Consider the following 21968-nt stretch of genomic DNA (forward strand, 5'->3'; position numbering starts at 1 on the left):
GGAGGAAGGAAGGAAAGGAAGAAAGGATAGAGGGAGGAAAGGAAAGAGGGAAGGAGAAGGAGAGAGGGAGGAAGAAAGAAAGAAGGGATGGAGAAAGAAAGAAAGGAAGAGAGGAAAGGAAGGAAGAGAGGGAGGAAGGAAGGAAACAAGAAAAAAACCAGAGGGAGAGAAGGGCTGAGGGTAGGTGGGTATAGGCAAAAAGAAACAGATCACCAGGGACAGGGACAGGCAGTCTTCTGCCAGCCCTTGGCCCAGGTTACAATTGGCCAGGGTGGGGTCAGGGCATGGAAGGCCAGGACTCACGTTTCCACTCCTCCAAGGTCCGGTCAACGTCGTCGAAGGAGTCATCGTAGAGCTGGGCCTTGGGCTCCTCCTCGGATTCATGCACAGTCTCAAAGTAGGGGTGAGTCAGCGCCTCGGCAGCTGTCACTCGCTTCTCGGCATCCAGTACCAACATCTTCTCGAGCAGGTTCACAGCTGGGGGCAGACCCAGGGACGTGTTGGGGGTTCCCGGGGGAGCAGAGGGAACTTCTGACCCAGAAACCACGACAGGGGCACCCCAGCAGAGAAAACCAATAGAAGCAGCCAAGCCCCAAATGATGGTCCCCAGACATTGGCTGAGACTTCTCCAGTCTCCATGCCTTTGCCCTAGGCTGTCCCCCACAGTGGAATGCTTCCTCTCCTCCCTTGGCCCATGGCTTCCTTCTAGACCAGCCCAAGCCCCCCAGCCCTAGAGGCTGGAGTCTTCCCTTCTCTGATGACTCTCCCCCTGCTCTGTCTATGCTGTTGGTCTGTGAAATCAGTTTCCTGGCCAGGAGGTCTTGGATTCAAGGACCACCTTTGTCCAACACATGACCCTGGTGGAATCCCAACTGCTCTAAGACTATTAGTGGGAGAGAAAGCAGAGACCTGTATTGGTGGCGGGAATATCCTCCCCTGAGAGTTCCCTGGACCAATGGAGCCCTAGGACCAGAGCCTAAGCTGCAGCCGCTGAAGCGTGAGCTTCGTAAGGGCCCATGGTTTTGCCTCTCTTTGCAGCACAGTGTCTGGTATACAGTAGGCTTTTAATTCATGCTTGCTGATTGGCATTAGGAAGCAGGGTCATAAAAATATATCATAGGAGTCAGAAAGCCTGGGCGGCCCCCAGCCTCCCTTACTTACCCAGGGGGGGCGCGTTCTTCAGGATGGAGGCAAAGTCCTTCTTCTCCAGCTCTGGGAGATTCTCCATGTAGTTCTTGGCCTGTAGGACACAAGCCTCAGCCCAGGGCACAGGCTCCCTTCCAGCCCCAGGCTCTGGGCTGGGGCTGCCCGCCTGCCCTGAGGCCCCCTGCTGGCCCAGTGGGCTCCCCTGTACCCCCAAGTACACTCACATCCTGACTCTGGAGGCGCTGCACAAACTCGGGGGGAGGTGTCCCCGTCACCTTCATGATCTCCATCAGCTGGTCCAGGTCTGCCCAGGCAAGGTCAAGTCAAGGAAGCCAAGCCCAGAAAGGTCGGGCCCAGCCCACTCCCCACCACCCGGTTCAAGCAGGGGAGAGAACTGCTCTGCAATGGAGCCCAAGGAGGGCCTCCGGGCCAAGCCATAGTGGGGAGAGCTGGATTCTTTGTGTGTTAGGAGTGTCCCTTACTTGGATGTTTCTCCAGTTCTGGGCTGAATCTGGGCTGCCTCAGGGTGATCTGCCTTTTTTGGTTTTATCTCTTACCTTCTGGCCCTATCAGTTCTAAGACAGAAGAGCAGCCAGGACTAGGCAGTCAGGGTTAAGTGACTTGCTCAGGATCACATAGCTAGTAAGTGTCTGAGGCCAAATCTGAACCCACGACCTCCCCTCTGGAAGTCCAGTGCTCTAGCCACGGTGCTACCTAGCTGCCCCTGTGACCTGCTTTTTCCATATTCCCCACCTCGACACTAATACATTGTTGGTAGATTTGTGAACTGATCTAACCATTCTGGAGGGCCATTTGGAAGCATGCCCAAAGGGCTATAAAATGGTCCTGTCATACCTCTAACTGGGTCTGGATCCCGAAGAGATCATTAAAAAGGGGAAGAGGGGGCAGCTGGGTAGCTCAGTGGAGTGAGAGTCAGGCCTAGAGACAGGAGGTCCTGGGTTCAAACCCGGCCTCAGCCACTTCCCAGCTGTGTGAACCTGAGCAAGTCACTTGACCCCCATTGCCCACCCTTACCAATCTTCCACCTATGAGACAATACACCGAAGTACAAGGGTTAAAAAAAAAAAGGGGGGGGGGGAAGAGCCTCCTTGTACAAACACATTTAAAGCTGCTCTATTTGGGGTGGCAAAGAACTGGAAACTGGGAAGCCCATCGCCTGGGGAACGGCTGAACCAGTCATGGCACATGCTGGCGATGGAATACTATTGTGCTCTAAGAAATGAGGAGGAGGCGAATTTCAGAAAGAGCTGCGAAGATCTGCAGGAACTGATGCAGAGTGAAATAAGCAGAACCAGGAGAATGCTGGCTGGAGGATGATTATGTGAAGCCTGGGCCACTCCCAGCACAGTCCTGAAGGATTTACCAGGGGGATGCTGTCCACCTCCAGAGAAAGAATGGATGGGTGCGGACCGAAGCACACCAGCCTTCCCATTTTTATTTGGGGTTTTGCCTATGTAAGAGTGTGCTTCTACAATAAGGACCAATATGGAAGTGGGTTTTGCATGACAATAAAAATAAATAAATACACCCTACCTTTTGAGGGGCTTCATCGGCATAGGGTATGAAATCACCCAGTGTGGAAACTCCCTCTACTGGGCAACCCTGCAATTTTTCGCTTAGGGAATTCACAGAGGAGATAAATTACTAGCCCAGGGTCACCCGGCCAGAATAGGTTTGTGGCAGGATTTGAACCTGTGTCTTCCTCACTCTCCATTCACCACAATTTTCATCATTACTAATTTGGGGTTCTCTTTTTTAAAAAAGCTGTTGAGGGACAATCTATGAAGGCTGGGATTGGGTTCTGCTGTTTCTGGGGACCTATTTGGGGAGCTTTTCCCACTGTTTTGGCTTTCCCCATGAAACCCGGACCCAGCACTTTCTCCTTGGTGAGGATGAACTGTTCTGGGCCTGCCCTCCCATCCCTCTCCTGTCAGCGTCCCCAGAGGAGGATACGGTCACTCCCTTTGAAAAGGATCTTTCCAGTGATCATCTCTGCCATGATGCAGCCCACAGACCAGATGTCCACTGAAACATGGGCCCAGCCCGGCCACGTCAGGCTGGCAGGAGAGGGTGAGCGGGGCTCTTGCCCACACTGCCCCTTGGCACACTCCCCCCCTCCCAGAGACCATGGCCACCAGGGGCTTGTTCCTCTGAAGTCCGTCCTGATTCTAGCCTCTCCCAACCTCAGGCCAGTAACACTCCTGTCGCCCAGGGTCCCCCTCCATCCACGAGCCATCCTCCGGACTCGGCTCAATCCAGGCTCAGGGCGTCCAGACTCAGTCTCCCTTCTTCCATACATTACTGAAAACTGATCAAGCTACGCAGCCAGAGGCCATCTCCCTTCCATTCTCCTTCTGGTCAGGCCCGGCCGGGTGCCATTACCTGTCTGTGTGTAACGCATCCAGTTGAGGATGACCTCAGGTGCCCGGTACCATCTGGTCACCACGTAGCCAGTCATCTCACTGTCTGTCTGTCTGGCCAGGCCAAAGTCCAGAATCTGTGGGATGGAGACGCAGGGAAGTTGGGTGGGGGAGAGGCATACCACCCAGACGAGCCCACAGCGAGCCAACCAGCCATGGAGGGGCCCCGGGTTACACGTGGTCCTCTTCCGCGTGGCTAGTGTAGCCACATGCCCTCATGTCCTCGTCTGGGGAAGAGAAGATGGAAGGAGCAGCGCAGACAAAGGCCAGTCTTGGCGTGGGGCCTCCCCCGCCCCCTTGTTCTCAGGCAGCTTCACCGCTAACCTCTCGACCCAGCTGTCTCCCTCACCTTCAGCTCACAGTCCTCATTCACTGCCAGGTTACCGGGTTTGAGATCCTGGGGGGGAAAGCCAGCTGCCATCTCATCGTTCTCCAGTGCTAGCCCCGACCCCACCTCCTTAAAAGGCACAGCCTCCCCCCTACCCACCCACCCAAGGCCACTGCTGTCTCGTCCCACTATCCTTCTCCAGCCTCGGCTCCCCAGTCCCATTCACAGATGGTCCCTAAGCCTCCCATATCCCTCGAACCCTGGCCCAAGCTCCATCGCCTGCAAGGCACCCTCCCAAACCCCTCAGCCCATGTTGAAGGTGGCAGTCATGGCGAGGAAGGGGAAGAGGAGAGAGCCCAAGGCTGGGAGGTGGGATACCAGCAGGACTCCCACCCTGAGTGAAAAGGGTCACTCACCCTGTGGACGATGCCAGCAGCATGGATGTACTACAGGAGAGAGAGAGGTGCAGTCTGTGATGTCCGGGAGGCCGAGGCGGACATCATCTCCCCTTCCCCAGAGCTCGGAGCCTACCCCAGACCCTTTTCCCCATCAAGGACCCAGAGACCCCCCCTCCACTCCCCCTCTGGTGACTCCTAACTGGCTCCTTCAGACTCTCCCCGGGAATCGACTGGCTGTCCTGGCCAGGCATGGTAGGCGTCATTGGGCTCGGAGGACTCGGAAGTCCTCATCTGTGCAATGGGCCCAGGAGGCCTCTGTGTTATGGTGTGTGAAGATCACACCATAACGTCACCAGGGACGGACCTTGAGCCCCCGAAGAATCTGGTAAACCAAGAACTGGATCCGGTCATCGCTGAGCTGCTCATGTTTCATCAGCTTGCTGAGATCGGTGCCCATGAACGGCATGACCAGGTAACTGCCAGGGAGAAGAGGCCCCGTCACCTCACCCGGGCCATCATCCGCCAGGGCCAAGGCCAGGAGGGACACAGCCTCAGCCATCAAGAAATAGCCACAGGGGCAGCTAGGAAGCTCAGTAGATAGAGAACTAGATCTGTAGAACTCAGACGCATCCTAGCTGGGTGACCCTGGGCAAGTCATTTCCCCTCCAATGCCTCTCCCTTACTGCTCCAGGGTCAACTGACTCTCCTCAAGATTCTAAACCCTTCCTCAACGGTCAGAAACTCTGCAGCAAGGCTTCGCAGGGCTGACATGCACCCTATTTGCACTACGCTTGGAACCAATACACAGTGCAGATTCTAAAGCAGAAGGTAAAGGTTTAAAAGGAAAAAGCAAGAGCGAGCCAACGCTGCCTCCCCAAAGCCCTTTGCAGTTCTCAGAAAGCAGACGATGGCCAAACACTATGCACACGTGCTGGGAGAGGAGGCTAAGGAGCTGCCACGAGGCAGAAACAAGAACCAGGAAGGGCAAATGGCCCGCTCTGCTGGACCAGACAGGGGTGCGGCCAGGGATCCCTACCTCCATCAACCAAGGAGCCTCCTTTCCCGCCCAGGAGAAGGGCACGGGGAAATGAAGACAGCTCAGCTCACAGGTGGAACATTTGAAGGGCAATCTCTATGGCTAAAGGGATTCCCCTGGTGCCTGTGCTTGGCCTTATCTGACCTGCCAAGGCCTGCAGTGCCCAGACAGGGCTGGGGGTCCAGCTGCCCCTAGAGAACAGCATGGGCCTGGGGATAAAGCTCCCCACCTCTAGGTCTGGAAGGCCACCTGGTCATCTGGTCGTTCCTTTCTGGAGAGAGTGGCCCTGCTGGGAGCAAGTAGACCTACAGCTCCCTCATCCCAAGCCAGGCAAAGATGAGGTTCCAGCCCGTGGATGGGCCACGACCCAGAAGCCACCTGCCCGTCGTATCTTTTCTCTGGGAGCGCGTATGTCTCTGTGGCTTGTATACACCTCAGTAATCCCGGCGGTTAGCTTACGGTGGCAGCTGTGAAAACCTCCTCCTGAAACCTGAACAGGACTATCATAGGGATGTTAGAACAGAGAGGGTATTCGTCAAGTGCCTCCCGGCATGTAGCGGGCACCATAGAAAAGCTAGCTAGTGGTTATGAATAAGAATTATTATTATAGATACACTCATCTAATGTTATTTTACAAGATACAATATTATTAATGTTATTGTTGTGGACAATAATAACAGGGCAGGTAGATGGGACGGTGGATAGAGCACTGGGTATGAAGTCAGGAAGACCCGAGTTTGATTCTGGCTTCAGACACTTCTTTACTTGTGTGACCCTGGGTAAGTCACTGAACTCTGTTTGCCTCAGTGGTAAAATGAGCTGGAGAGGGGCAGCTGGGTAGCTCAGTGGAGTGAGAGTCAGTCCTAGGTTCAAACCTGGCCTCAGCCACTTCCCAGCTGTGTGACCCTGGGCAAGTCACTTGACCCCCATTGCCCACCCTTACCAATCTTCCACCTATGAGACAATACACCGAAGTACAAGGGTTTAAAAAGAAAAAAAAATGAGCTGGAGAAGTATGTGGCCAACCGCTTCAGTATCTCTGCCAAGAAAACTCCAAAAGGGATCCTGAAGAGTCGGATGCAACTGAAACAACTGAATCACAACAACAGATAATAATAACGATATTATCATTGTAGCTGGATGACCAGTAGGCAACTTTTCTAATAGTCTGGGAAGGAGACAGTGAGAGGCTGGCTTAGGGTAGGACTGAGTGAAGAGAAGGGGATGGATGGGAGAGAAATGGAGCTCTAACTTGCAGGATTCCTTTTTGGGGACCTATTCTTTTACTTTTTATTTTTTAAACTCTTATCTTCTGTCTTGGAATCGATACTGTATATCGGTTTCCAGGCAGAAGAGCGATGGGGGTGAAGTGACTTGCCCAGGGTCACCCAGTTAGGATGTGGCTGAGGCCACCTTTGAATCCACTGAGCCACCTACCTGCCCCTTGGTACCTGTTCTTGCCCTGAGTCTACCTTCTCTTTGCCCAAATGCCTGAAATGCACCTCTGCCTGTGGAATGCCTTTTCTCCCTTCAAGACTTAGCTTGGCAGCCATCCCTTCTGATCCCCACATGTATAAAAGGGTTGTTTTTTTTTTCTTTTTTTCAACCCTTCCTTTCTGACTTAGCATGAACTCTAAGAGCTAGGAAATTGGGGTTAAGTGATCCACTGATGGAGGAGAAAGGAGAGAAGATTCTGTGGTGCCGGCAAAGACAGGGGTTCAGAAGGAGCAGGACTTGGCTGGGAGTAGGCAGGGGGAGATGATGGCCTTGACTTTCAGCAGGCTCTTTGGGCGTGTGTGTGTGTGTGTGTGTGTGTGTGTGTGTGTGAAGATGGTTCCAAGATACTTGGAGGTCTGCGGCTGGGCCTGGAGGGAAAGAGAACTTGGAAATTGAGGAGGAGGCTGATGGGCCAGTGTGGTGCCAAGACAAGATGGGGGAGCCTGGAGATGTGGGTTCTGGTCCCTGCTCTGTGGCTCCCTCACCATGAGACCAAGGAAGAGTCTGGGGCCTCTGAGCTTTCTTCATCCGTAACCCAGAGGGATGGCCTGGAGGTTGCCAAAGGTCCCTTCTACCGCCTAAGCAAGAAAAGGGGTGTACAAAGAGGGAATGTCATGGAGCTGAGCCTTGAAGGTGCTCACACCGAGGAGGAGGAAGAGGAGGAGCTAGCAAGGGACCCAAGTGGAGGGAGCGGCCAGGGAGGAGGGCCATCAGGAGACAACAGCATCAGGGGAACCGATGGATTGGACCGATTGGCTCGTCCCCTGCCAAAAGCTGCAGAGAGAGAGGGCAAGGAGGGGGCCCTGCGATGAGCAATTCAGGGTCACTGGGGATCGTGAGGCTTGGAGGGAGGCAGCCAGGGTAGGAGCCCAGCAGGATGGGCTCTGGGTCCAGAGGAGGCAGTGGGGAAGGAGACGATGACCAGGAGGGGCAGCTCCGGGAGCAGGTCGAGGCTAGGGTTGAAGTAGGCTAGAAGAGAGCATCGCTTTGGCTAGGATACGGCCCACAGACGCCGTGGAGCCCAGCTCCCCCTCCCGGGAGAGGAAGGCCGGAGAATCTGGAAGGGCAGGCCCTCTGGAGGGCCAGAAAGGATCTGTCATAACTTGTCAGAGAGAATTTCCAAAGGGGGGCTGGGGGCGAATTCTCCAGATCAGGAAACATCCGGGCTGGGGACAGCTTTCCACAGGGCCTGGATGGCTGAGGGCAGGGGAGGGGTACTTCCAGGCCCACCCTAGGGAGCTGTGGCTGAGTCAGGGCCTAGGGAGAGGCGAGGACAGAGGACTCTGTCGCCCAGCTCAGGCCTGGCCGGCAAAGGTTACCCCAGCTCCGGTTACATTCCTCATTTTTAACCCCAGTGCCCAAGGTTATATTTCACACTCCCTACTGGTCTTTAAGCCCCCAGGCTCAAGGGTCACCTCCTTGGGCCACAAGGCCCAGGACTGTGCCCAGATAGCATCGAGGTGACCTCAGCAAGGGGCGGGGCAGGGGGCAGCTCCCAGTGGGAAGTCTCTCCCAATGAGCTGAAATGTCTCCCCCTCGGCTCCTGGGTTAGCTCTGTGGGGGAGCCTCGTCCCTCTGGCTCAGGACAAAATTCCAGAATCTCAGAGCTGAGAAGGGGCTTGAGCAGGACTGCCTTAATCTATACCAAGCAGCTCTGCCCAGTGGCCTCCAGAGAGAGAGCTCCTGCCCCCCCAGATCAGCTCCCTCCTCTTTGGGACAGCAGTGCTGTTCCTGACCTTGGGCCTAATTCTGCCTCCCTGCAGCCTCTGGGCCCACGCTGCTTCTCGGTCTGGCCTCTGGGGCCAAGGAGAACAAGGCCGGTCCTTCCTCTTCATGGCGGCCTCTCCAAGGCCACCCTGTCTCCCACTAGGGTTTTCAGCAGCCACTTGGACGGGAGATAGGTACGGCCTTCAGATTTTCAGGTGCTCCCCTCCCGCATCCCTCCCTGCCTCCAAAACCTTCTACGGTGCCCCACTGTTTCCAGAAGTCCCCTCCCCAGGTCTCATTTCTAGGTTTCTAAGGCCCCTTCCAGGATCCTGATAAATCCATGGCTCTTGGGCTAGATGGGGCCTCGGTTTCCCCATCCATCTCAAGCTGTGGGACAATCGGGGGAGGGCTGACATGCACCTTCAATCCTCAGAGGTTTGGGAAGCTTGGTGAGACGGAGGGATGTGGGGCACAAAGAAACAGAGCATATTTCTGGCCAGGGCTTATCATGCTCTCCTGCCCAGGGCCCAAGGGGGATTTCTGAGAAATGGGCTGGATTTTATTACATGAGTGAAAGATGGTGGTGGCAATGGTGGTGATGGGAAGGGGAGAAGCTATGTCTGCCTGAAACCCCTGCTTCTCTTCCTGTCCCTGCTGTGTCAGCCCCACTGATAGCCCATGCACCAGGGGCTGCTCCCCTTCCCAGCCCCAGACCAGGGTTCCCTGCCTCAGTGGTCCCCAAGAAAAGGAACAGAAACAGCTTCCCTATTCTACCATCAACCAGAGACCAGCCAGGGATCAGTTATGGGCCTGGGGAGGGGAAGGGGAGAGACCTTTGGGACCCTATCAATACCCTCAGGGCCTGAAGTCTGAAGTAAGCACAGGCCTCTGGGTACACCTGGGCGGGGGTGGCCCAGGCCTCCCCCTTTGCCCACCCATTGTCTGGTTGGAAAGTCACTGGAGGGCGGGAGGAGGCAGGAGCAAGAGAGACAGAAAATGAAGTCCCATGAGCACAAGAGTTCCCTAATGCTGAGCCCCCTCTCCTCCCTCCTCCCACCCCAGGCTACGTTTAGGATTGCTCCTCCTCTATCCCCCCAGATTGGGAGTTCCTTGAGACCAGGGCCAGGGCTTCTGCCCCCTACCCTACCGCTAGCTCCCAAAGGTGGAGGACATGTAGATGGCCATCCACCATGGGCTCCTATCTACTCACAAGTCTGTGAAGTCATCCAGTGTGTCATCCGGGGTGAAGACATCCAGTAGGCCAATCACCTGGGGAGACAGAGCAGCCTGAGAGACAGTAATAACTGCTTCCATTTCTAGAGGCTTGAAGCCATTTCCATGTTATCTCATTTGACCCTCACCACCATCCTGGGAAGATGGTGCTATTGTTATTCCCATTCTCCTGATGAGAAAACTGAGGCTGAGAGGGTCTGAAGTACATTTTGAACTTGGGTCTTCCCAAGTCTGATGCTTTATCTGGTCATGGGTGGAAGGTGGAGAAGGAGTAACCCTTCTCCCAGGAAAGGGTCCTTCCTTTATTCACTAGGCACAGAGATCAGAGGCTGCTCCATCTGCTCTCTTGGGTAGCCAGGGGCCAGCCGCCTGGAGCAGCAGAGCAAGGAGAACCTCTGAGCTGGGTTGTGTCCAACAGAAGAGTTTGGGGAGCCCCTCTGTACTTCTGAAGCCTGTGTGTTCCCTTGGGTGCCCAACAGCACAACTAACAAGTCATCCAAACAAGAGAGGCCAAGCTTGGAGTGGAGGCAGACACCCAGCCAGCTTCTGTGGCTTCTACTCTGCCACCTTCATCCCAATTCTAACCTCTGGACTCCTCCACCTTCTCCCCATGACTAGATAAAGCATCAGACTCAGGAAGACCCAAGTTCAAAATGTGCTCTGGCCTGGAGGATGTCCTGGTCCCTGAAGAACCATGCCTTGAGCCAGGGAGGGCTGATGAAAGTGTGACATCCCACCTATCTCTGCCCCCCCCCCAATCCGTCTTCCCGGGGGCTCCAGCGTGGCCTCAGGGAGGGGGCACAGAAATAGATGGGCCTGGGGAGGCAGTCAAAGAGTGCTCTGCCCCCCTCCACCACCAGCCCTTGGCAGAGGTAGCACCAAACATGCCTCCCCAAGCATCCGCTCAGCCCCTAATCCAGTCACCCGCCCCAGCTGTTCCCTTGGCCCGAACGAGTCACCCCCCTCCCATTGTCTTCAGAGCCTCCCTCAGCTCGGCTCAGCTCCTGGAGCTCCCAAGTCTCCCCCTCACAGGTTATTTTCAGCTGGTGACTGAGCAGGACAGGCCTGCCTGTGAGCTCATTCCCTCCCTGCACCCCAGGCCCCCAATCAGGCTCCGAAGGAGAGCCTACCTTGGGAGGGCAGCACGGGAAACCAGGGAGAACCTAAAAGCCAATTATCTGAACGATTCCTTTGGAGCTGGTATGATATAATTGAGTCAGCCTCTGCCCTTGCCCTTCTCAGACCTCATTCTCCCAGGATCCCAGAATCTCTGAGCTGGCCAGGCCCAGCCCTCAGAAGCCATGTAGCCTAACTCCAACCTGGACAAGAAACCCTCCTACATCTCTGATCCTCAGGCCTTCTGAGATTGGCTCCAGTGATGGGGAACTCACTACCTCCCGAGGCAGCCCATTCCATGGCCAGCCAGTTTCTACTGGGATAATCGCTGCCTAAGCTGGCCTCTGCCATCATATGCCCCACTGTTCCTGGTTCTGCCCCTTTTGCCCACCAGCCCTCACCCTTTCTTCTGCCTTCCTCTAACAGCTCTGGGTACCTGGAGCCCAAGAACACGAAGGCTTTGCCACAGATAACAGACTATAAACACTGGGACTTTTATCCCTGGTGGTAACTTTCTCGGAAGGGGCAGCTAGGTGGCGCAGTGGTTAGAGCGCTGGGCCTGGAGTCAGGAACTCATCTTCCAGATTTTAAATCTGGCCTCAGACACACATACACTGTGGGACCCTGGGCAAGTCACTTCACCTTGTTTGCCTCCGTTTTCTCATCTGTAAAATGAAATGGCAAATTGTTCTAGTATCTCTGCCAAAAAAAATCCCAAATGGGTTCATGGAGAGTCGTAAGTGACTGAAATGAAGGAACAACAGAAAGCCTTCACATTCTGGGGGTCCCAGTACCCAGAGCTGCCCAGGCCCCAGCCAGGAGGCCAACATGGCTTTTTTCTCTCCTCCCTGAGGCTGATCCTCAACTCTTCACTGCTCTTCTACCCTCATCCCAGGCTCAGTTGCACAGGGAGGGCTTTGAGTGCCAAGACCAAGGGCAGACTGTCAGCAAGGCAACAGAGGCTTCTAGAAATTCAAGGCAAAGGCTCAAGGAATGGAGGTCTTGTAAAACTTAGGGAAATAACCAGGTGGGAGCTCTAGCCGTCCCCCAGCTCCCTGCCCTCACCAGGCCCAGGTCTAGGAACCCAGAGCAGGGCTTTCCCAGGGGCTCTCTGGGGTGGCTAAATTCTACTCTGCTCCATCCCAACCTTGATTCCATTAGGGCAAGGCCTAGCCTGGTCTGAGGGAGTCCTGAGTGTTAGGTCACATCACTATTTGGGCACAGGCCATTCTAGCCTGGCTCAGAAAGCGGAGGACCAGGCCAGCGCCAAGCCTGAGCACTCTCTGAGTCCTGAGCCTGCTACCGGGGGTTGGGCTAGGCTGCTGGTCCTGGGAAAGAGGCCCCCCCCACAGGCCAGAGCCTCTAAATGAACATAGTCCAGGAAGGAAGACACTCCTTAGGGTCTGAGGGATGAGACTATGGACTCACAGCTCTAGAGCTGCCAGAAACCACCTAGTAACTTCATTTTGCAAATGGGGAAACCGAGGCCCAGGGAAGGGAAGGCATTTGCTGAAGGTTACATAAGACAGTTAATGGCAGAGCCCGTTAGGTTCCTCCTGCTGAGCTCCCCAAAGGGTCAGATGTGACTGTAGACAGGCTGGGTCTAGGGCAGGGGTTGGCAATGTAAGGCTCTCGAGCCATATCTGGCTCTTTTGAGGGCCAGATATGGCTCTTTCTGCAGGAGCCATAAAGTCCATTTTTTTTCAGGCACGGCACTGTGAGCACCATACGGCTCTCACGAAATTACATTTAAAAAAATGTGGCGTTTATGGCTCTCACGGCCAAAAAGGTTGCCGACCCTTGGTCTAGGGGGTGTGACCTCTGGCCAAGTCAGGGGTCGAACACTGAGTAGACTAGACGGACAGAAGCTTGACTTAAAGAAAAAGCCTGAAGTAGGGAGATCCACAGACTTAGAGGGGGACCCTCCCCCCACTACCACCAGGACTTACTACTTTCCCAAAGCAGGAGTTTCTGGTGCCTTGAAGGCTTGGGATTCTAAAAGGTGGAGGTGAGGAGGGAGACACTCTGGGCAAAAGCTCGGAGATGAGAAATGGCAGAGAAGCATGTAAACCAGTTTTTCTGGGCTACAGAGTTTGGGAGAGAGAGTGCTGGTGATAAGCCTGACTGTCCAGTCTGTCTCCAGTCCCTCTTCTCCTCCCGATCTCTTGTTCCTTCTGTCCTCCCTCGGACACACAGAACCCCTGGGGTGAAGAGCTTCTCTGTCCTTCCTTCCTGCCTCGTCACTAGGACCCCTGGTCAATCTCTCTGTATCCTCCGTCTCTGGACATTGCTCTGGCTGGGGAAGCTGGTTTAAGACAGGCTAAATCCTGAGGAGGGGGCAGCCATGTCTCTCTGGCCCTAAGTGAGGGCTGGGGGAGGGAGAGGGCAGTGATCCCCACAGGACCTGGGCTCACCAGCCTCCACCGTGGGTTCAAAGTGCCTGCTAGAGAAAACTCTGGGAACTGTCACTCTCATCACTTTGGAACCAGCTCATCTGAAAAATGGGGCTAATACCATCTCTATGGCTTTCTCCCAGCGGAAGTGGCTAGAAACAAAGTCCTTCTTTATCTGGGAACACACTGCCTGTCTCCAGAAGCTAGAATGGTTCCCGGAAGGCAGAGATCGTCTTTGCTTCTCCAAAATTGACCACAATGCTTAATAAATGCCTAAAGCAGTGGTGGCAAACCTATGGCACACAGAGCACTCTCTGTCGGCAGGTAGTCACCCTCTCCCTTTCCCACCCAGTTCATTATTAGAAAGGGAGAGAGGACTCAGGCAGAGCTGCCCCCCTCCCCCTCTCCACCATGCCTGATGACACTGTTTTACATCCCCCACCCCTCTGCCCAGCAGCCCAATGGGAGTGCACAGTGGGTAAGGTGGGCAACTCATAGGTGGTAGAGCTGGAGGGGAGCAGAATGCTCAGGCCCCTCCCATCCCTCTCTCTACCCTTGCTGAGAACATTTCTTACTTAACCTGCCCCTCTGCCCAGCAGCCCAATGGGAGCGATTTCTCCCTCCTCTCTCCAGGGTAAAATGAGGGGCAGGAAGTGCCCAGCACTTGGTGGGGGGAGGGACACAGCATGCGTGGAGGAGGGCTTGGTCTGGGGGGTGGGGTGGAGGCAAAGCCCAGCTCTTTGTCTCTAAAAGGTTTGCCATCACTGACCTAAAGGCTGATTTGTAACCTTCAATAGCTACCGGGTGGGGAGGTCTATTACATTGTGATCAGTTCTGGTCCATAAAATGTCAGCATTCAAGTGCTGCGAGTGGTGGGTACCTCAGAAGGGGTCTGGTTCCATTTCCATCAGTGCAACAATCCTTCTACAATCCCCTTGAAGAATCATCTAGCCTCTGCTTGAACACTTCTAGAGATGGGGAACTCACTACCTTGTGAGGCAGTCCATTCTGCTCATTTTGGACCACTTTAAATGTTAGCAAGCTCGTATGCCCCCCTTGACTTCCTCTGACAGTTCTGGTTCTACTGGAGGGTGGGGGGCTCAAGCAGAGCAATGCAAATCCTTTTTCTGCATAACAACCTGACCTAGAGATACCTGAAGACTGCTGTCACATCCCATCCTACTCCCAAGCCTCCTCTTCTTGGGGCAGCTGGTGCCTCTCGATAAAATGTTGGGCTTGGAGTCAGGAAGAACTGAGTTCAAATCTAGCCTCAGCCGCTAGTTAAATGTGACCTTGAACAAATCACTCAACCTCTGTTTGCCTCAATTTCCAACTATAAAATGGGTGTGATAACATCTATCTTGAAAGGTGGTTGTAAGGATCAAATAAGAACATGTCTTAGGTACACAGTAGGTGCTCCATAAATGCTTATTCCCCTCCCACCCCTTCTCCAGGCTAAATTCTCTCATTTAGGCTAATTTCTTCTCATTTCTTCAGCAAAGGGTGATCCTCCACTCCCTCGCTTGTGAATGGACCAGGAGCAAACTCGATACTCCAGATGAAGAAATAGGTCCCAGGAAGGTAAGTCACCTGGCTAGACAGATCTCCCTTGCAGAGGAGGACCAGGGTGTGGGGACTAGCCCCAATCAGCATCTCAGGACCCACCTCCTGCCTCCAGGAAAATAGGCCGGGAGCGGGGACTCAGGAGGAGATCAGACTTCCAATGTGTCCTCCCTGCTGGCAGAGGTCCCCCCAAGGGCAGACCTTGGGATGGGGGGCAGAGAAGGAGGGAGCCTTCCTTCTTGAGAGCTTTTCTGCTCCATCCTTTCCTCCCCACCCTGGATCCAGGTAAGAGCATCCTTGCCAGGCCCTCTCCTCCCACCTTCTTCTCCCTTCAGTCCATCCCTCACAGCTCTGCCAAAATAATCTGCCTGGGGCCCTGCTCTGAGCACCTCCTCCCTGCTCACCCACTGCCTTCTGGGTAATGAATGTCCCATTTCTTAGCCCCAAAGGCCATTATTTTCTTGATACTCCAAGCTGAAAGCCAGTGGTTAGGCTACTGGGCTTGAAACCGGGAAGACCACAGTTCAAATGTCACCTGAGACACTCAATAGTGATGTGCCTTCCGGTAATTCATGTACATCCCCCTCCCTGAGCCTCAGTTTCCTCACTTGAACAATAGGGATGATACTGTGATTCCTCCCTCCGAGAATGGCTGTGAGGCTCAAGAGATGAGGATAATGATAAAGATACTATAATAATAAATAATACAATACATTAAATTATTATTTATTATATAGTATTACATTATTATATATTCTATCATAAATTATAAATTTACTGATTAATTTATTTATTGATTAATTAAGTGATTAGTGAATAATGTAATAATAAAAAATAATAATAATAACTAGCATTTGTACAGGGCTTTAAGGCTTGCAAAGCATGCTCTCATCTCATTCGGCTATCGCAGCTTTGGGAGGGGTGGTGCAATAGAAAGAGTGCTGGCCCTGGAATCAGGAGGATCCTAGTTCAAATCTGGGCTGGTCATTTAACCCCGACTGCCTCAGTTTCCTCAACTGTAAAGTAGGGATAATAACAGCATTTGCTTCCCAGGAATTCTGAGGCTCAAATGAGAACGTATCTCTGAAGCACGTAGCAGGTGGCTAAGAGGTACTTGTTCCCTTCCCCTACGTTTCACCGATGAAGAAGCTCAATCTCAGAGATGTTAAACGACTTGTTCAAAATATGGGGAAAGTACGTTGTAGGGGGCAACTAGGTGCCTCAGTAGATAGAGAGCCAGGCCTGGAAATGGTAGGTCCTGGGTTCGAATCTGGCCTCAGCCACTTCCTAGCTGTGGGGCCCTGGGAAAGTCTCTTAACTCCAATTGCCTGACCCTTAGCATTCTTCTGCCTTGGAAATGGCACACAATATTGATTCTAGGACAGAGGGTGAGGTTTTAAATAATAATAATAATAATAATAATAATAATACAGTACTTTGTGAATGTTAAGGCCTTCTAGAAACTTAATGATCTTTGCTCCAGCCGCCCTGAGCATTTTGAGGGGAGACCCCCTCCCTGGTCCCTTGCCTTAAATGGCTGGAAGAGTTCAGGGCCCATCTTCATTCTATTGTACTGTATTGTATTTTTAACTCTTACCTTCTGTCTTAGATTCAATACTTGTCAGTTCCAAGGCAGAGCAACAATAAGGGCAAGGCAGTGGGGGTTAAGTGACTTGCCCAGGGCCACCCAGCTAGAACGTGTCCGAGGCCAGAAGAACCCATGTTTAAAGCTAAACTCAGAGGCACCTTCCTCCGAGAAGCCTTCCTTGATGTCCACAGGCCAGCCAGGAGCTGTCCCTTCTGGCCTCACAGACCACATAATGGCAGTATAATGAGTTCCCTAAGGAGAGGCTCCTGGTCTTTGCTACAATTTCCCTTCTCCTCCTCCTGAGGGCGCTCACCTAGGGGAAGGGGCAGAGCTAGGAGGGGAAGAAGGGGCTGGGCTCACCCAGTATTCCAGGGCAGATATCTTGGCTGCAGCCTTGGGCCTTAGAGATGCGGTGGGGAGGGTCAGCACGAGCTCACAAGCTCCTGGCCAGTTAACTGCAGTTGGGCCCAGGACACGTGGGGAGAACTAAGGCATTCCGCCTCCCCAGGCCTCTCTCTGGCCCCCTAGTATGGGGTCCCTCATTAGCAGGGGGCACAAAGGCAGACGCATTTTCCTGAAGCACAGCAGCTGCTGGATTTAAAGGCCAGAAAAACCAGACTTCAAGGTGTGTGTGTGTGGGGGGGGGAGTAGGGAGGGGGCGGGAGGCGCTAGAGGCACAGACTCCACTCTTTGGTTTCTCCCCTACCCTGCTTGTACCCTAGAAAACACCTGCCTGGGGCTCCCATCCTGCTGGCCCTGCTCAGGTCCTCAAAGACCAGGGCAGGCCAAATGGCAGGGAAAGATCTTTCCTCAGTCTACCTAGATAATTGGTTATATGAGATAAAAGAGAAGGGAAGGGGGGCAGCTAGATGACTCAGTGGATAGAGAGCCAGGCCTGGAGATGGGAGGTCCTAGGTTCAAATCTGGCCTCAGACACATCCTAGCTGTGTGTGACCCTGGGCAAGTCACTTAATTTCCCTTGTCTAAGCCTTCCTGCTGTTCTGCCTTGGAACCGATAAGTATTGACAGAAGGTGAGGGGAGGGGGGAGGAGGAGGAATCTGGGGAGACTCGGGCCCCTGACCCTATGCTGGCAGGCAGTGCCTACAAGGTCTTTCTCTGGTCCTGTATGTTGGTGGTGGGGGCAGGCCAGCAGAGGGGCTGTTGGTGGCAGTAGAAGGTGCCGAGGGGGCCTCCCAGGGAGTTGGCGGGCAGCCTGAAAAGAGCAGGCGAGCAGGTAGTTGCAGGGCTCACTCACGTTCTCGTGGCGCATGTGTTTGAGCAGCCGCAGCTCCCGGTAGGCGCGCTTGGCGAACAGCTCCGACTGGAAGGGACGGTACAGCTTCTTGATGGCCACCTTGGTGCCGGTCCTGCTGTCAATGGCCGAGCTGCCGGCCGACACCGAGCGCTCAACCACCCCTGCTGGTGAGGTGGGGTGAGAGCCCCGCCAGAACCCGCTGGGACTAATGTCCCGGATTCTTCCTCCCTCCCTTCCTCCCCACAGGAAGCCTAGGAAGCCCGGAGCTGGAGAGAAGGGGTCCCTCCTTCCCTTCAATACGCCCTCTCGGGGGGGGGGGGGGGGGAAGCTCTCTCGCTGCCGCCTTCTGGGAACTTTGAGACACTCAGCCAGCAGCAGCAGGAGCCGGGACTGGATCCCACAGAGGAGAGGCCCCATCCGAATTCCCATCACCCGCAGCCCCTCCTAGCGTCCCCCTCACCCCTCCCACCAGCTCCCGGCGCGCTCCTGTTCGTGCCCCCCACTCACCACACGGCCCCGTAAGCCCCAGAGCCCACGGGCTGCAGGTCGCGGTAGAGTTCCCGCACCTCCCAAGCTGTCTTAGTGACCTCCTGCCGGTAAAAGCCCTTCCGGGGGGGCGGAGGGGAACTCATGGCTGCCAGAAGGGGGTCGCCCAGCTCGCCGACCCCCTTTGCTCACACTCACTCACTTTGAACAGGCGCGTGTGGAAGCGTGCACACACGCACCCAGGATATTTCCCCCCAAACCCCCGGAGGCGAGAGGCTAGGGCTGCCCCCCCTCCACTCTTTGCCCCGCCTTGGGCCCCCGGGAGTGAAGGGGCCACTCCCCGCTCCGTCCTGCGCTCTCCCCTCTGAGCCCCCTTTCTTCCTCCTCCTCCTCCTCCTCCTTTCTTCTCTCTCTGTCTCTCTCTCTCTCTCTCTCTCTCTCTCCCCCCTTTTTCTTTCTCTGCTTTTCCCTCTCGGACTCGCTCTCTGGTACTTTCTCTTTCTCTCTTTCTCTCCAAACCCGTGCTGCTTTCTCTCCCTCTGTCTCTGTCTCTGTCTCTGGTCTCTGTTTCTCCTTTGCTGTGCGTCACCTCCTCCTTCCCACTCTGGTCTCTGGAGCTTTCTCCCTCTGCCTCGGTCTCTGCTTTTATCTGTTTGTCTGTCTGCTGGTCGGTTTCTGGCTCAGTATCCCAGTCGCTTTCTCTCTCCGACTCTCTTTGTGCCTCTCCCCCCACTGACCCGGGGCTCTCTAAGCCTCTGTTGATCCTCCGGCAGTGGAGCCCCACGTGACCCCAGCCCTTCCTCCTCTTCCCCTGGGAAGCAGCACCAACTACCTGCGGGCGGGGGGTGGAGGTGAAGGGGGGCAGCGGGGAGGCGCCACCCTCTATCCCCTCCTCGATTTCCTCCCCCTCCCCCTCCCTTTCCCGTCCCTTCTCTCCTTTCCCTTTCCTTCCCTTTCCTGCCCTGCCCTTCCCTCCTCTTCCTCAGGCATCGACTCCCAAGGGGACTAGGGTGGGGGCGGGGAGGAAGCCGGGCCCACGTCCCTGGATCTTTATTTGACAACATCCTCTTACACTTTTAAGTGTTACCAAGTGCTTCCCTCACCGGGACTCCCGAAGCGACTATTTCCATTCTATTAAGTGGGGAAATTGAGGCTGGCCGGCGTGGGGGAGGGCTCCCCCGTCTAGACCTGGTCTCCTGCCTCCAGGACACCCCCCCCCCATTCGACTTCGGTCTCTGGCCCAAATAGCCCAGGGAAGTTGGGGTCCTGGGCTGAGCGAAGGGCTAGCCCAGGGATTCGATTTGGCTGCCTCAGCCCTGAGTCTGTCACCAGCACCTGCTTCAGCCCAAGCTTCTTCTTCGCTGCTGCCGCCGGCGCTCTGGTTTTTTCTGGGGTGTCTGGGCTCTGGCTCTCTCCCGGCTCTCCTGCTTTGGGGGTCAGTGCTCCTGGGTCCCCGAGGCTCAGCTCCTGGAACTGGGCTCTCTGCTCTCTTCCTCCTGTTGCTGCCTTGGGTTCAGGTTTCACTTCTGCTCAGGTGTCTCTGGCATCTCTGATCCGCGACCCCAATATTTGCTGAGCTCCAGCCTTGCCTCCCTAGCTCCCTCTCTGCCCTCTGTCATTTCCAACGATGATCCATCTGCTCAGGTCCCCAGATCTCATCAGTCGCCTCCTTTGGACTTCAGCACCCTATCTTCACCCCCCTTTAAGACCCTTCCTATCTCTAAACAGGAGAACAAGGACTAAGCCATCGGGGTTAAGTGACTTACCCAGGATCACACAGATAGGAAGTGTTTCCATTCTATTACACCTTTTTAAAAAAAAAAAACAAAAAACTCTGACCTTCAGTCTTAGAATCAATTATTTGTTCTAAGAATTCAATTATTAATTAATCAAGTATTAGTTCTAAAGCAGAAGATCGGTATGGGCTAGGCAGTGGGGGTCAAGTGACTTGCTCAGGGTCACCCAGATAGGAAGTGTCTGAGGCCAGATTTGACCCTAGGACCCCTGTCAATTCACTGAGCCACTCAGCTGCCCCCTTACACCTTTCTAAAATACATATTGCGTAATAAAATGGGGAAGTGGGGTTTGGTCCTGGCCAGTGGTTCAAGCCACTCTCCATCTCTCTCCAATCGGCTTCACCAGCTAGGAGAGCTGAGTGTTAAATTTGCATTGTGAACATTTCAGACTCAGAAATATGCCAACGCCGTAAATCCAGATTTGATCTACAGTTTCGCTGATTGTTGGGCTTAAGAAAGTGATAAAGAAAATGTTAGCAATGCAGATTAAACTTCAAAGTGGTGGTTTGGGCCATTTACCAGCACAGTCCTGCCACTCCGGGTTCTAAGAAAGGAGGGACTCCGTTGGAGCTGCCCATGTTGATTCAGTAGCTTCACCCAAGAACACACCGAATTGGGAGGGAGGGCAGACGCCAGACGTGCCTCTCCTGCGTGCACCAAGTTCCAGGAGGAAATCCCTGAGGCTGGGCAGCTCCCTCCCGCCTCTGCAGCTCCTCTGCCATTGTTAGAAAGTCCAATCTTCCTCAGTGCAGCTTCTCCCCACTCACTGTCCCTGATCTCGCCTTTGGGAGGCCAGAGCGAAGCCCTCCTGCCCCTGACAAGCAGCTCCTGAAGCGCCAAACCCCGGGGCGGCCATGCTGACTTCCCAGACGGCCAGGTGGAGCTGTCCAGCAGGCAGCAGTTGGTGATGGGAGACTAAAGTTGAGAGAGAGACACCGAGGCAGAGAGATCAGGGCTCCATGCCCAGGGCTGGGATCGTCTGCACAGACCTACAAACTAATTCCCAAGGGAGAATGGAAAGAAGAGAAGAGGACCCAGTGCAGAGCCTTGGGGGATGCCCCCATTTTAGAGCTCGTCGGGAGGCAAATGATCCTTGGGAATGAAGCATTGGGTAGACTTGTGATACCCTGATTACTTCAGTTTGATTAACTTCATTAACTCATCTAAAGCTAGCCTTAACCCTTCAGCTCTCTTTTTGCTGTGGAAGATAGTCACGAAGCGTTTAGAATCCGCGTCTACACCAGCAGCCTGGTGGAAAGGAGACTTGAGGGACACTTGAGCTGCCTTCAAGTATCTGGAGGCACATTCCAGCATTGGTTTAGCCCCAAAGGGCAGAACGCAGAAGCGCATTGGAAGTCTCACGGGCGAATTTGGTTTTGATGCCAGGGAAAAGCTTCCAACCAGGAGGCTGCCTAAAGGCGATTGGGGCAGGGGATCACTCTCGTGTCCACACAGGTTCATCTCTTTCTGCTCTGGCAGTCGGGGACTCTCTCCTTCCTCCCAGCCCCCAGCCCCAGCCAGTCTAGTTCCCGCAGCTCTTACACAGACCCCAGTTATCTCTCACCTTAACCATCATGCATTTCTTCCCTGGCTTCCTTTTGCCTTCTGCAGCCCATCTTCCACAAATCTGTTAAAAGCGTCTTCCTGAGGCACAATTCTGGCCACGTCACCCTTCTCCCCACCCCCAATTAGGAGCAGCACAGAGGGGGCCCAGCTGCCAAAGCCCCCCAGGTTTCCAGGGAGAGTTACTGGCCCCAATCTCTCCCCTTTCGGTTATCTGGTTGGAAAGCCCTGGGCAGAGCAATCCCTCTGCCTTTGGGATCTATGAACTTGGGCAGCCAGAGGAGTGGGGGGGGAGGGGATTCACAGAGTTTGGGAGGCTGCGCTGGCTGGAGAAGCCAGCATGACTTTGCCTAAACAGGGCCAGAAAGACGATGCTCTTTTGGTTTCTGAAAATCGCTGCGTCAGCCTGACATTCAAGGCT

The 21968-nt window shown here is 54.4% G+C and overlaps 1 protein-coding gene across 2 annotated transcripts; it reads right to left on the reverse strand.

Annotated features, from left to right (window-relative positions):
• Positions 1 to 128: 128 nt before the first annotated feature.
• On the reverse strand, positions 129 to 18575 carry MAPK12 (mitogen-activated protein kinase 12). Of its 2 annotated transcripts, XM_044679864.1 has the most exons (11): positions 18210 to 18575; positions 17703 to 17832; positions 9764 to 9822; positions 4678 to 4789; positions 4332 to 4361; positions 3937 to 3984; positions 3550 to 3664; positions 3121 to 3192; positions 1371 to 1450; positions 1162 to 1240; positions 129 to 477 (listed from the first exon to the last, which is right to left on the reverse strand). In XM_044679864.1, exons 1-11 carry the CDS (start codon positions 18332 to 18334, stop codon positions 278 to 280), a joined length of 1050 nt encoding a protein of 349 aa, XP_044535799.1. In that variant the 5' UTR covers positions 18335 to 18575; the 3' UTR covers positions 129 to 277. The 2 variants fall into 2 exon arrangements, with proteins under 2 accessions (XP_044535799.1, XP_044535800.1); XM_044679865.1 differs by lacking the exon at positions 4332 to 4361.
• Between the last annotated feature and the right edge of the window lie 3393 nt (positions 18576 to 21968).

This window comes from Gracilinanus agilis, chromosome 5 (assembly GCF_016433145.1).
Source record: "Gracilinanus agilis isolate LMUSP501 chromosome 5, AgileGrace, whole genome shotgun sequence".
NCBI classification, from domain to species: Eukaryota; Metazoa; Chordata; class Mammalia; order Didelphimorphia; family Didelphidae; genus Gracilinanus; species Gracilinanus agilis.